The sequence below is a fragment of the Dipodomys merriami genome, unplaced genomic scaffold, assembly GCF_024711535.1.
Source record: "Dipodomys merriami isolate MVZ:Mamm:240054 unplaced genomic scaffold, mDipMer1.0.p SCAF_3, whole genome shotgun sequence".
In the NCBI taxonomy this organism is placed as follows: domain Eukaryota; kingdom Metazoa; phylum Chordata; class Mammalia; order Rodentia; family Heteromyidae; genus Dipodomys; species Dipodomys merriami.
In genome coordinates, this window is record NW_027204492.1 from 100,159,260 (window position 1) to 100,174,226 (window position 14,967).

Below are 14,967 nucleotides of genomic sequence, written 5' to 3' on the forward strand. Positions count from 1 at the left end.
CTCAAATACAGTTTACTTGTTATTCAAATAAATGTCAGAAATAAGATTTTATCCAATCTTTACTTTTGCCTTTTTTTCTCTTTGAATAAAAGCAGTAAGTAAATCTTCTTCACCTGTAAATGTCTGAATACTTTTGTTTACCAATTTCACAATCTATATAACTGTTACTAGGAATTATATAAACTGTTTATCCAAGCATGAACATCAAATAAATCATTTTGAAAGATTTTTAAATGTATATTTTAAAAAGATTGTCTCTGAATTTTTATTTGTTTCTCTATAAAGTATTCACATTGTTAGAAACAAATACCTCATAAATAGTTTGGTTCAAAGTGTTCTCCTTTAATTAAGCTTCATTTATTGTTATTGAAATTGGCTTTTTAGTTTGTATTTCTAATTTTCTATATCTTCTTTTTTCCCTTTTTTCAAAAAAATTGAATTTTAGCTCCTAGTCAGACTGTTACTCTAGTGACACAGTCTGTGGTTACCAAGGAAACTGCCATCTCCAAACTAGAAATGCCATCATCCTTGCTGTTGGAAGTACCTGCTCTGGCAGATTTCAACCGGGCTTGGACAGAACTCACTGAGTGGCTCTCTCTTCTTGATCGAGTTCTAAAATCACAGAGGGTGATGGTGGGTGACCCTGAAGACATCAATGAGATGATCATCAAGCAGAAGGTATGAGTAAAAAAAGATAAAAATATGTTAAAAGTGTTGGTTTTCTACTGGTCATGGTACTTTCCTAGACCATTTTCCACCAACTCCAAGTCAGCTTTTCCTATCACTAAACACAGGATTCTCTTTACTTACTCTGTTCAACCTACATATGATCACAGATGTGATTAAATGAAATTATCTAAAGTAGACACAAATTAAAAAGGGAAAATACAAGAAAACAAACTATAAACCTAACAAATCCAGTTAGCTTAGTTACATTCACAAAACAAGTGCTATTTCAAAAATCCATTTGATATCAAACAATTAGCTCAATTGAGCTGTTTACATTTAAACTGTTTGTTTTGGCACTATGCAGCCATAATGTACTGCAGGATCACATATAATGATCTAGGATGTGTTTAATATCCACTCCTCTAAGATATCTGTGCCAATTTTCCTCCTCCAATAATAGCTGTAATTGAAAGTTAGCTATAAACAAAAAAGACAAAAGAAATAAAACCTAAAATATTTTTAAACCACCTAGATCTCAGTATTGGTATTTGTACCATGCAATATTCAAATAAAATGTTTTTTTCAGTCAATATTCCATTTATCTACCACATTAGAGTTTACTTGTCAAAATTATGACATCAAGTAGAACTCTAAAATACATTGATAGGAGTGGGATTTGTCCAGCTAAAACTAATATCTTTTATATTTCTCAATGGATAACAAAGATGATCTTTGAAAGCTTTATAGTTGATAGTCATTTTACTCCTATAAGCTTTCAAGCATTTCTAAAAAAATAGTAAATTGCATCTAAGGTGTCTAAGTGTATGGAATTTTCTTTTGAATAAACAAGGAGCAAAAAGGTCAGAATGAGGGGGATGCCGTCATGAAATGAATTTTAGCAATTCAGTATGAATACAAATAACATGAAAGTCAAATCTTACACTTAAAATACATGAAGTTGATGACTTTTCATTTTCCATTTGCAACTGACATTATTGTGATCAAGTCATTCTCCAGGACTTGGTTTCATTTTCTAGGTACACTTCACACAGTTCATATTTATCCATACGGTGTTAGGTGTGTATATACAAAATTGTATGTCCGTATGTGCATATATGTACATGTATATATATGAATATTTTTCTAGTATATTTAATAAGTATTTGTTGCTACTTTTTGAGGGGGAAAAGTCGCTGAAACTCATAGAGTTCTCACTTGTAGAGAAATGATTCAAATCTAAGACTATCAAATTCCTAATCCTTTGTCCTTACTTATCACATATACTTTCAGCAAACAATAACTGTGTAATTATCATATGGTGATATATATGTATATATGTTTGTATTTGTAATCTATGCTACATATTATGCTAAGTATTTTATAACATTGTAATGATACATAAAGAGAAAAGAATTCCATTAGTACACAAAATCATTATACTGATACTTCCAGAACTATTCTTTACCAGAAGAGGCAATATATTGTATTGTTTAAAGTACAGGCTTTAAAGTTAGTTTTTCTAGATTCAGAGTTTGGTTCCTCCTCTACAACTGTGTGACATAATTTATCTGACATAATTTATCTGTAAAATGAGGATAAGTATACTCTTTGCCATACACAGAAAATGCTTTCTCCTTTGCATTGTTTATTGTAAGCATTCAACAGATATTAGTGAATAATACCAGATTCCACAGAGAACTCCGGAAATTGGCCCCTTAGGACATTTGTAACTTTGGAAATCTACATAACTTAATATTATATGAAAATGAGACCTTATTTTTATATCAGCAACTTGTCTTGCCATTGACATTGTAGCCTCCTCTAAAAGTTCCTTGATATTAGAGGAAGAGGAAAAGTCCATAGTTCTTGCAATGGGTTTACAAAACTTACTCTTACAGACATAGTCAGTTCTCTTCAGAATTCTCCAAATCAATTTGTCCCTTTTAGAAGGAATTATTAATTTGATGCCCTTTAACTATCAATCCAAAGATAACTTTTAAAACAGTTTAAGAGCCATCCCTTGTGCTATAAAGGTCGACTTATAAAATATGTATATTATTTAAAACTTTTAAATAAATATATATTTATAAATTCATTCATAAGTAAGTATATATACATGTATCGTAAGGATGATTTCTGACTTCTTTTATTGAATCCAAGTGCCAACTATTGATAGGAAGGAAGAAGGATAAAATCAGGTAGAGGAGAACGAGAAAAATGGATGGGACATCTGGGGAAAGGATTGTGAGACTAGAACTAGTGTTTCTATCAATCATAACATTTAAGTGTACATAAAATAGTTATACTACTTGTATCTGATTATACTAATTATAATCTTATATTTTCAATTCATTTTTGCTAGGTATTTGCATAATTCACTAAACCATAGCACTTGTACTCAATAAAGAATTGAATTGGCAAAAGTGTGTTAACCTCCAATAAGACCTCTCCAGGATGAGGTTGAGAGAAATAGTCCAATCTATATAATATGATAATAGCATTGTTCAAGATTCATTCTTAACTAACAATACTGTTGCCTAGAAGGTTCTATTAGCCAAAGATTGAGTAGTTACAGTAGGTATACCATATATTTTAATGGGAAATAGTTACTCTGATGTGTCTGATTTTCGTTGTTGTTGTTAAGGTCAATATTCTTTTATTTGTTTCTTCTGTGTTTATTTTTGGTTGGTTATTGGGCTTGAACTTGGCCCTGGGCACTGTCTCTGAGCTCTTCAGCTCAAGGCAAGCACTCTACCATTTGAGCCACAGCACGACTTCCAGTTTTCTGGTGGTTTATTGGAGATGAGTCTCACAACTTTCCTGCCTGGGCTGGCTTTGAATCATGATCCTCAGATCTCAGCCTCCTGAGTAGCTAGGATTACACATGTGAGCCATGGGCACCCATCTATGATTTTTTTTTAAATTGTAAAGTCTATTTACTTATTTCTTTGCTTGAATTTAGAGTTTCTGTATATAAAATGATTATTAATGTTTTTAAAAAGATACCTAAAAATTGAGATCTTCCCTCACTTCTACAGCAAACTATATAGATAACTAAGTGGTTTTTTAAACTTTGAAACTCATGTTGTTATATCCTAAACTTTAGTTCTTTGTTTGAACATTACTTTTTTCCAAAAAAACTTATTTAGTAAGTGTAATGTAAACAAAGTGTACTACTTTGATTTTCTTTTTCTTTATAAAAAAGTTTATTGTAAAAGTGATGTACATAACTCATGTAATGAGTACATGGATGGTGAGACAAAGGTTAAAGTAAGTGATATGCACTAGACATTACATTGAAATTGAACTATACAACTTGTGGGGAAGTGATGTCAGGAGGGGAAAAACTGGGAGAAAATGAGGGAAGAGGTGACACTGTTCAAACAGTAATGTACCTTTGGACTTTGTATCTTACCTAACTTTGGATCCTTGAAGTCTATAAATGAAGTTGCAGTATGTTATAATATGAATTCTTCTTTTATTACCCCTTAGGTAGGGGAATGATAGCTACTGTTAGTTGTTTTCACTTTCATTCCTTCCTTCAATAGATCATCTTTGAAACCCCATGTGATCAAAACACTCTAGAGATATACTAGTTATTACAAATAAGGGAAACCATGGGACCTATGTTTCTCTGGGCCTGGCTTACTTCACTTAATAGAATTTTTTCCAAGTCTTTCCATTTCCCAACAAATGGGGCAATGTCATTCTTTCTGATGGAGGCATAGAATTCCATTGTGTATATATACCACATTTTCTTGATCCATTCATCTACTGAGGGGCATCTGGGTTGGTTCCATATCTTAGCTATGGTAAATAATGCTGCAATAAACATAATTATGCTGGTAGCTTGCAGAAGCGGTCAGATAAGTTGATGTTAGGTGAAATGAACCCCAAGATAAGGACTCAAATGGTTTTTCTTTCTTGCTATTGTTTCTAACATATTTATAAGATATTTCTTTGTTGCTTTGTATGTCCCTCCCCTACAGTATAACCCCTGTTTTCACTGTATTTGATGTTGGTATAATTTGTGGAGGGAAGGGCAAAAAAAAATTGTTTAAATAGGGATACAGATCAACCCATTGCAACAATGAGATGTATATTATGTTGAAAAATGAACTTTACAACTTTGGTGCGGGGGGGGGGGGTGGGTACAGGGGTAGGGAGATGGGAAGGGATGGTGAGGGGAAACAAAGGAGGAGGCAACAATGCCTGATAAGAAAAGTACTCATTACCTTGCTCACATAATTGTTACCCCTCTGTATGGTATTTTCACAATAATAAAAAAAACACTCTAGAGGCAGGTAGGTGTCATTAGAAAGTGAAGTTGGAAAGAGACAGTTGGGTAAGAGATTAGATTTAAATTTGATTTCCTTTGTATATGGTAGTAAATAGTTAAGAATGAGATGAGGAAATTATCACCATGAATATTAGTAAAAGTGTTTTTACACACTTATTCACTTTTCTGTATGAGATTTCTTATGTTAAATTGATGTATTTGTAATTAATATATAAAAGTAGATGTCTAAGGCTGGGAAGATGGCTCAGTGGTAGAGTGTTAGCCTTGCATGCATGAGTCCCTGGGTTCGATTCCTCAGCACCACGTAAGCAGCAAAAGCCAGAAGTGGAGTTGTGGCTCAAGCAGTAGAGCACTAGCCTTGAGTTGAAGAGCTGAGAGACAACACCCAGGCCCAGAATTCAGGCCCCATAACCAACCCAAAAACAAAAAACAAAAACAAAAAAAACAAGTAGATGTTTAATCAGCCTCAATTAAAATATTGCAATTTTTTTATTTTCTTCAAATGCATACTTTGAAACAACCCTTATTTACAGTGTTGAGCAAATGGTTTAGAAATACATTGACTGCCTTTAAAGAGATTTTGTTTTCAAGACTGTCTTTCATTCATCTACTTTTTATTGAACCCCTCTTGGTGAAAAGCTCCCAGTATTATTTACTCTTGGGGATATAAATTAAGAAGGTGTAAGCACCAACTTTTGAAAGGAAATTATAGCTGGACACCAGTGGCTCACACCTATAATCCTAGCCAGTCAGGAGGCTGAGTTATGAGGGTCATGGTGTGAAACCAGCTCAGGCAGGAAAGTCTATGAAATTCCTATCTCCAATGAATCATAGAATAAGCTGGAACTGGTGCTGTGGCTCATGTGGTAGAGTGCTAACCTTGAGCAAAAGGAGCTCAGAGACAGTGTCCAAGCCCAGAGTTTGAAACCCAGGACTGGCCAAAAAGTAAAAAGAAAAAAAGGAAATTACAAAAGGCAGAGGGTAATCACTGCCATAACAGGAAAAAGTGCTATGGTTGTTTTAATCATATACATCTATATATAGCACTGAATTAATGGATGGCTGAGCAATTGTGATTTATTTATTTTCATCCTCTAATTATGTACCTGCCTTTCATGTATAGAAGAAAACTGAGCTATATTTCTCTTTCCAAATATCTTATTGATTTTTATTTAAAAATCTGGAAGTAGAAATTTATTTTTGCATATGTTTTGAAATTTCACAAACTATGATATTTAATCAATAATTTCCAAGGTGTTCATAGCTTCATTCACTCTGAAAAGGAAGCAATAGGATATGACTATATACTTTGATTCTTTATTAATTTACTAAAATTAATAGCAGAGTTCTTGAAAGTACTTAAGTCCATTTTTATTCAATTTCTAAAAGTAACTTTTAATACATTTTAGTAATTAACTTATGCTTTCATATTCCTTTAATTTTATATTTTATATTCTATGCAAACAAATAGCACCATATTGAAGAATTATAAATTGCCTATGATTTATTTTAGGAAAGAATATCTTCTATATTATATCATGTATATCAATACTTTGATTTACTTGTCATATTTTTCATTTAATTATGGAAGCTGAATAAATTTGCAGTGATGGCTTTCACCTCTCCATACTAATTTAATTTATACTTGACTCTGGGTTTGTTTGTTTATTTATTTATTTATTGTCAGTCATGGGGCTTGAACTCTGGGCCTGGGTGCTATCCCTGACCTCTTCAGCTCAAAGCAAGTGCTCTACCACTTGAGCCACAGCTCCATTTCCAGTTTTCTGGTGGCTTATTGGAGATGAGTCTCATGGACTTTCCTGCCCAGGCTGGCTTTGAACTGTGATCTTCAGATCTCAGCCTACTGAGTAGCTAGGATTACAGGTGTGAGCCACTGGACCACAGCTGGGTTTATTTTTTTAAGTCCTCCAAATAGAAATAAGAAAAAGATTCATGTGAAAAGTATGGAGCAAAAATACATTCATAGCTGGGCTCTGCTACCTCATACCTGTAATCTCAGAAGCTGAGATCTATGAATCATGGTTCAAAGCTGACCCGGGGAAGAAAGTCCCTGAGAGTCTTATCTCCAATTAGCCACCAGAAAACCAGAAGTGGCACTGTAGCTCAAAGTGGTAGAACACTAGCCTTGAGCTAAAGAGCTCAGGGACAGAACCCAGGCCCAGAGTTCAGACCTCATGACAGACCAGAAAAATAGTAGTACGTTCATTAGTACCTCCTTACTTGGAGTTTTGCCTATTCTGTAGTTTCAATTTCCTGCATTACATGGAAAGTGTCAAAGATAAATAAATCATAACTTTTAAGTTACAGGCTTTTCTGAGCAGCAAGAATGTTTCAAGTTATCTTGTTCCATTCCTCCTGTATCCATTCTATATATGGTACTTTCCTGTCAATCATTTAATAACTCACTCATCAGATCAATTTTTGGTATTATAGTGTTTGTGTTCATTTAAAACTCAGTTTGCTTAAGCATAGTGATGTTAGCAATTTGAATATTTCAACAAGAAGCCCAGTGCTTCCTTTAAGTGAAAAGATGAATGTCATGATTTAACAAGAGAGTAAAAATTACATGCTGAGCTTACTAAGGTCTATGGTAAGAGCAAATCTTTGTGATATTGTGAAGAACAAAAAGTTTATGCTAGTACTACTGTTATCCCTAAAACTGCAAAAGTTAAATGGAAAAAATTATTACATTTTAGAGTTTACAGTTTCAGACTTTTACCAGGTATCTTGGAACATATTCCCTATGATAGCTGTATTTTCAAAAAACAGAATGAGTACATTGCACCTTACTCCTTACTCCTTCTTACTCTTCTATATATAAAAACCATAGTAGATGTTGGTAATAAGGGGAAAGAATCTACACTAACTTTGTCAAAGTAAAACTTTTATCATGTCACAGTATAAATCAATCATAAAAGCCTTCCACAGATTGACCTATGTGCCTTCTGAGATATGTGACAAAAAATAATCAGACAACCACTTTACTATGCTTATTGATGTTTGATATTTAAAGTATGTGATACATGTTGAGCACTAGAACAAAGCAGTTACTGGGGTAGGGAGCAGTGGTTGGAAAAATGAATAGAGACAAGAAGCTGTGTATAATGAATTTTTTCAGAAAAGTGTTTTCTAAATCAAAATAAGAATGATTATTTGTAGCATCAAGAAATTTCTCAATGAGAGTTATATAACCACTTCAAGTGCTGAATTTCAACCAAATCCCATTATCAATTTATCACATCAATAATGTATTTATACTTCTTAAGTTGATTGTATTGATTAGAAATATAGAGTTGGTTAGTTGATAAGAGCTTTGAAGCATTTGAGATCAATTTTTGCCTGCTCTGTGAGGTTCATTTTGATAATCGGATTCATTTTAATCAATAATTCTTTGCAAAATGTTTTCTAATTAAGAATATCATTTTATAGAGCTTTTTTCTTGAATTTCTCTATTCAAATATTAATTTCCGTTTGACTGTTTACATTTTTTGGATTTTCACCTTTGAAATGAGTTTAAATTCTTTTTTAAAAGTCATAATATTCTATTTGCCCAAACAGATAAATATATATTAGATATTAAAATATTATTTGCACATTTGCTATTTGGCAATTTGATATAGGACTATAATAATATTGGTGTATTTTAAATGCTAAGTATAGCATGATTTATGCCTTTTTAAAAATTTGATTTTATTGTCAAGGGTGTACAGAGTGGTAGTGAGTACATTTCTTGCTTAGCATTGGTTCCCCTCCCTTGTTTTCTCCCACGTTCCCACCCTCAACCCTCCACCAAGTTGTAAAGTTCATTCCCAACATATTATCTTGTGAGTATCGTTGTTGTATTGGTTCTCCCTTTGTCCTTTGTCTCACCATTTTGTTATTCCACTTCCTTTCTCAAATTCAGATAAACATATATATATATATATATATATATATATATACATATATATATATACAGGGTACCAAAACAAAATACATTGACAATTTGCCTGGTTTTGAGGAGCAGTGAATAAAACATTCCTGGAAATTAACATATACTATATCAGACAGAAGCAACTATACTTTTAGAAAATGCTAAAATTATTAGTAATTAAGAAAATTTTTTCCAATAAACAGTTTTAAGAATGCCCTCAACTTGATGTAGCAAATTTCCACTAGAGTGACTTATGCAGACAGGAATTTATTATCCTAGAAGAGTAATGTCTCCAGAATGATCTATCCCGGGGTTGTTGGAACAGCTACAAAACTATATGCCCCAACTCCTTTATCTATCCATAGCCATCTTCAAAATATGTACTTTTTCCTGTATTCTCAAGATAGCAAATTTGTCTCTGCCTATTTTGACAAGGTTTTTAAATAGAATAAAGGGGAAATGGGAATGTAGAAGTATTTTCCAGCTAGTTCTATTCCAGTTTATAAGATAAACAAAAGCTTTTTGGCAGCCTCACATAGAAGAGGTCTGCTTATATGGCATTGACCAGAAATGTGACACGTGACCACTCCTAACTTCAGGGAGACAACTGAGGATTTTGGTGGAGTGTGTTTCTATATTCATAATTTTGAATATAAAAATTGGTAATCTAAAGTTCATTTTTCCACAAAACGACTTGTACATCTCATTGTTGCAATGGATCCACCTGTATCTTTATTTAAACCAGTATTTTCACAATAAAAAATTAAATTAAATTAAAAAATTGGTAATCTAGTTCTAAAACCTGTCTGCTCTGAGGAAAATTTGGGTCCTTTCATTTTAGTTAATCTGGAAGTAATATGATAATATGGATAGGCAACTGCTTCTGCTTACCAAGATACTTTCAAGTAATGCTTTTTTCTTTTCCCTTTTTGGGCTTCTCATTAAATGTAGTAACCCCAAGATAAGTATTCAAATGTATTTTTTCCTTCATGCAATTGTTTCTAACATATTGATAAGATGATTTCTTTGTTGCTTTGTATGTCCCTCCCCCATGGTATAACCCCTGCTTTCACTGTATTTGATGTTGGTATAATTTGTGGAGGGGAAGGGCAAAACCAAATTGTTTAAATAGGGATACAGGTGGACCCATTACAACAATGAGATGTACAAGTCGTTATGTGGAAAAACGAACTTTACAACTTTGGTGGAGGGTGGGGGGAGGATTGGGTGGGGGGAGGTTGGGGGAGTATGGGAAAGGATGGGAAGAGGAAACAAAGAGGAGGCAACAATGCTTGTTAAGAAATGTACTCATTACCTTGCCCATGTAATTGTAACTCCTCTGTATGGTATTCTCACAATAAAAAAATAATATCAATTAAAAAAATAAAAAAATAAATATAACATTATAGGTTCCCTATTTTCTTAGATTTTTCATCACATACATGACATGGAAGTATAAAAATAAAGTAACATTCCTAATATTAATGTTTATTGGTGGGCATCAGTTATTTTTAATGATCATTATGTTATACACAGGTTACTGAAAATAGTTTAAATTTAAGGAGATTTTAATAATAAAAGGTAATTGACATATATTGTTTATATTTCTTCTATCATTAAGAAATAATTTCATAGCCAGGCACCAGTGGCTGACACCTATAATCCTATCTACTCAGGAGACTGAGATCTGAGGATTGCAATTTGAAGCCAGCCTAGGCAGGCAGGTCCATGAGACTTTTATCTTCAATTAAATACTGAAAAGGCCAGAAATGGAGCTGTGGCTCAAATGGTAGACTGCTAACTTTGAGCATAACACTTAGGGATAGTGTTCAGGCCCTGTGTTTCAACCCTAGGTCCAGCACACACACAAAAAAGAAAGAACTTTAGAAAGACCCATATATGTTGTATATAATTCTATGATTCTGTGTGGCCCAATACAGTTACCACTAGCCACATACAGCTATTAAATTTAAATTAATAAAAATTTTTAAATCACACATGCATGAAAGAAACGAAAACATTAAAATACATATTTAAGGGTTCATTTTCCTAACATCACATTATCTGACCTTTTCCGCTTGACTCATACCTATACTAGATATTGCTAATAAGGGAAACCATGGGGTAAACAAAGGAGGAGGCTGCAATGCTTGGTAAGAAATGTATGCATTATCCTGCCCATGTAATTGTAACCCCTCTGTACAGTATGTTCTCAAATAAAATTTAAAAAAAATTTTTTAAATCACAATAAAAATCACTCAAATGTTCAATAGCCACAAGTGGCTGCCATACAGGAGAGCAGGTCCATCACTGTAAAATACTGGAGAGCAGGTCCATCACTGTAAAATACTGGAGAGCAGGTCCATCACTGTAAAGTACCACTGGGCAGTGATCTTCCATACAGATCTTCTATAAAGTCTCCATTAAATTTTTTTTCAGATATTAAGAAAATGAAATTAAGTCAAAATTTTATTATTCATTTCCATTCTTGCCCTTGAACATTTTTACTTTGGAAAACACAGAAAACAGTTACTATTATAATGACTTGAATTACCAGACAAATTCTGAAATACGTTCATTTCCATTGATATGTATGGTTTTAAGTGACTAGGCTTTACATTCTAAATTATTAAGGCCCAAATAAATTCACTAAGCTCAGGAAAAAGATATACCATGTAATGATGAAAAGATAAAAAGGAAAATAAGTACTATTAGTATAATACTTTTTAAACATTAAATAGGGTGTGGGTGTGTATGTGTGTGTGTGTGTGCGCGCGTGCGCGTGTTTGGCAGGCCTGGTGCTTCAACTCAGGGCCTACACACACTGTCCCTGAGCTCTTTTTGCTCTAGGCTAGCACTTAACCACTTGAGCCACAGCTCCACTTCTGACATTTTGGTAATTGGAGATAAAAATCTCTCAGACTTGGGCTGGGGGTTTAGCTCAACGGAAGAGTACCCGCCTGGAGAGCGCAAGGCCCTGGGTTTGGTCCTCAGCTCTGGAAAAAAAAAAAAAAAGTTCGTAAAAATCTCTCAGACTTGCCTGCCAGATTTGGATCTCAACCTCCTGAGTAGGTAGGATTACATGTGTAAGCCACCAGCCCCAGGTAAGATATTTGCAAGGCAAAGTTTCTCTTCCTTGCCTATGTTACTTTCCTTACCTTACCTTCTTAGTACATCTCTTCATTTCTTGAGATGGGTATCCTAAACTGCCACAAGCTCCACCCAGCGTTCTTTTTTGCAGCACCAAACCAGGGCTAAAGCTCCTAGACTTTTCCTTCTTCACCATTTGTCCTAGAAGTAATGTGCCCTCTGGCCTTTCTTAATTTTAGATTAGGCTGCAAAAAGATGGATAATAATGAGTGTAAAGATTTCAACTTAGCTTCAGTTATGCTTATGCAAGATGAATAAGTCCTTTATATCTATTATGCATTATAGGGCCTATACATTACAATACAGTATTCAGTACCATGCTTATTAAGTTGCTTAAGGGTAGATCATCTGTTAGTATGACTGTTCACAAAGAACAATAATAATACTAAAGTTGGGAGAAATTTTGGAGGTGATACATTTGTTTATGACAGATGTTAGAGATGGTTCCACAGAGTATTCAGCAAGGTATGTGCATTTATGTACGGCTTTCTGTTAATCATGTTTCAATAGTTTTGTGAGTGTGTGTGCGTGTGCGTGTGTGTGTGTGTGTGTGTGTGTGTGTGTGTGTGTTTAATAAGGGCAAGGAAAGGTTCCATGCTTCCTAGGTGATTAGATTTAAGCACTTCCCAAATTATGCTGCAGAGCACTAGATGCATCTTTCTGAAAAGGACAAAAAAACTGAGAAATTTACATATCCTTTGTGTATTTTAGTGATCTACTAGGTTCATCTCCATAGCCAAGCCATTGCAAAGGCCTAGATGAATGATAGCATTGTTTAGTTTAACATTTCCCAGTTACTTCTCTATGGAAACCTTTGGTGGAAAACATTTTCAGGAACAGTTCAAAGAATGCTAACTTATCTTAATCAGATGTGCATGTCTCTGAGTCATTCCATTGCTCTGCATATGTTTTTACCAAATTAATCTTTCAGAAATCTTTCCTCTTTGCACTCTCTCTGTAATTTGTGAAGCTGTTACCCAGATAACATTTATGCCTCTCAAAATGATGTGCCTACCACAGACCAAGTAACTAGGCTTTTCCCTTGAGTAAATTATCTGAGAAAGAATTTAACACAGCATTCTAGAAAAATCTGACTTCTCTAAAAAAAAAAGGATTATTATTTTACATACAGTAATTTATATTGAAAGTATTGATTAATTATTAATGTCTGTAAGCTAGTTTTAAAGAGAAGCACACTGTGTAGGGCACTATTTAAATACATTAAAGTGCCTCAATAGGTTTTAGCACTTTTCAGAATGCTACAAGTCAAAAGTCATGCAACTTTTTACATTCTGATTGAAATGGAAAACTTTGTTCCTCTCAGTGTTCAGTAAGAGAAGTTCAATGGGGATATAGAAGAGGAACCAGAAATTCTATTTATAGTTATTCTTGCCTTATTCTTTTCAAGCTTCAAATATTTTGCTGGTTTCAAAAATACATTATAGATTAATACAATCTCACATTCACAAAATTTTAAATAAATGTGGGTTACTATATGGAGGAAAAAAAGTAAATAGTAGCTGTGTACAGTCAAGAAAGTCTGGATAAGATGGATGCTGGTAGCTCATGCCTGTAATCCTACCTATTCAGGGGCTGAGATCTGAGGATCGTGGTTCAAAGCCAGCCTGGACAGGAAAGCCTGTGAGACTCTTACCTCCAATAAACCACCAGAAAACCAGAAGTAGAGCTGTGGCTCAAGTGGTAGAGCACTTGACTTGAGCTGAAAAGCTGAGGGACAGCGTCGAGGTCCAGAGTTCAAGCCCCATGACTGACAAAAAATAAAATAAAATAAAATAAAAAAAGAAAGTCTGGATAGTGCTGCTAGTCAATGTGCTAAATGTTCCCTGGGCCTGTAATTAGGTACTCTTCCTATTTCTGCTTGTAGTACTTACTAATTGTTTCCTCAAAAGAATCTAACAGGTAAATGAACAACCTTAAGCACATTTTATCTTTTTGTGTGTGTGTGAAAATACTGTACAGAGGGGTTATAATTACATGGGCAAGGTAATGAGTGCATTTCTTATCAAGAATTGTTGCCTCCTCCTTTGTTTCCCCTTCCCATCCATTCATCTCCCTCCCCCAGGCCCCCTCCCCCCACCTCCCTACCCCTTGCACCCCCACACACACCCCTCCCCCGCGCCAAAGTTGTAAAGTTCATTTTCAACATAACATCTTGTACATCTTATTGTTGCAATGGGTCCACCTGTATCCTTATTTAAACAATTTGTTTTTTCTGTTCTGCTCCCCAAATTAAATGAACATCAAATACAGTGAGAACAAGGGTTATACTGTGGGGGAGGGACTTACAAAGCAACAAAAAGTCACCTTATAAATAAGTTAGAAACAATAGCAAGAAAGAAAAAACCACTTGTGTCCTTTGAGGATTAGAATATGTAACGTATTCATTCATTTTCTAAATCTAAGTTTATGATGTTTTTGTATCATTAGAAATTGTGCAACTGTCATACAGTTATAGCTTTCCTTAAAGGAAATTTTGCCCCCAAATATTATTACTGTCAATTTATGCTATCATATTTTTAAATTCTACTTTTAAAGGATCAATTTAATTTTGAACATTGAACCTAGCTTCTCTGCTAACATGAAAATACTCTTTCATAAACCATATTGATAAAATCCAATTGAATTACTTCTCAACTTCAAAAGCACAAGGAAAGCATAAGGAATGCAGTTTCTCATGTTTTAAAAAAAATCAAATAAAATATGGTTCAGAGGCTATCTTCTATGGTAGTTGGAGAATCCAGTCTTACTCGTCTTTCAGGGTTTCTTTTTATTGAAGGATCTTTCAGGATCCTTCAATAGCTTTTGTGAGACTTATAGATGCACAGAGATCTCTGAGTTCTTTTAATTCTGCCTTTTCTTCTTGCCTATGAGTAAGAGATATTCTAGTTCATGT

The 14,967-nt window shown here is 34.0% G+C and overlaps 1 protein-coding gene across 9 annotated transcripts in view; it reads left to right on the forward strand.

Moving 5' to 3' along the window:
• The window catches only part of Dmd (dystrophin), a 2,040,854-nt gene that overhangs the window by 1,406,662 nt on the left and 619,225 nt on the right, over positions 1-14,967 (forward strand). For all 9 annotated transcript variants that reach the window (XM_070040660.1, XM_070040663.1, XM_070040664.1 and 6 more), the window contains one exon: positions 446-678. In XM_070040660.1, coding sequence (XP_069896761.1) covers positions 446-678 — 233 coding nt within the window. The remainder of the gene's footprint in view (positions 1-445; positions 679-14,967) is intronic.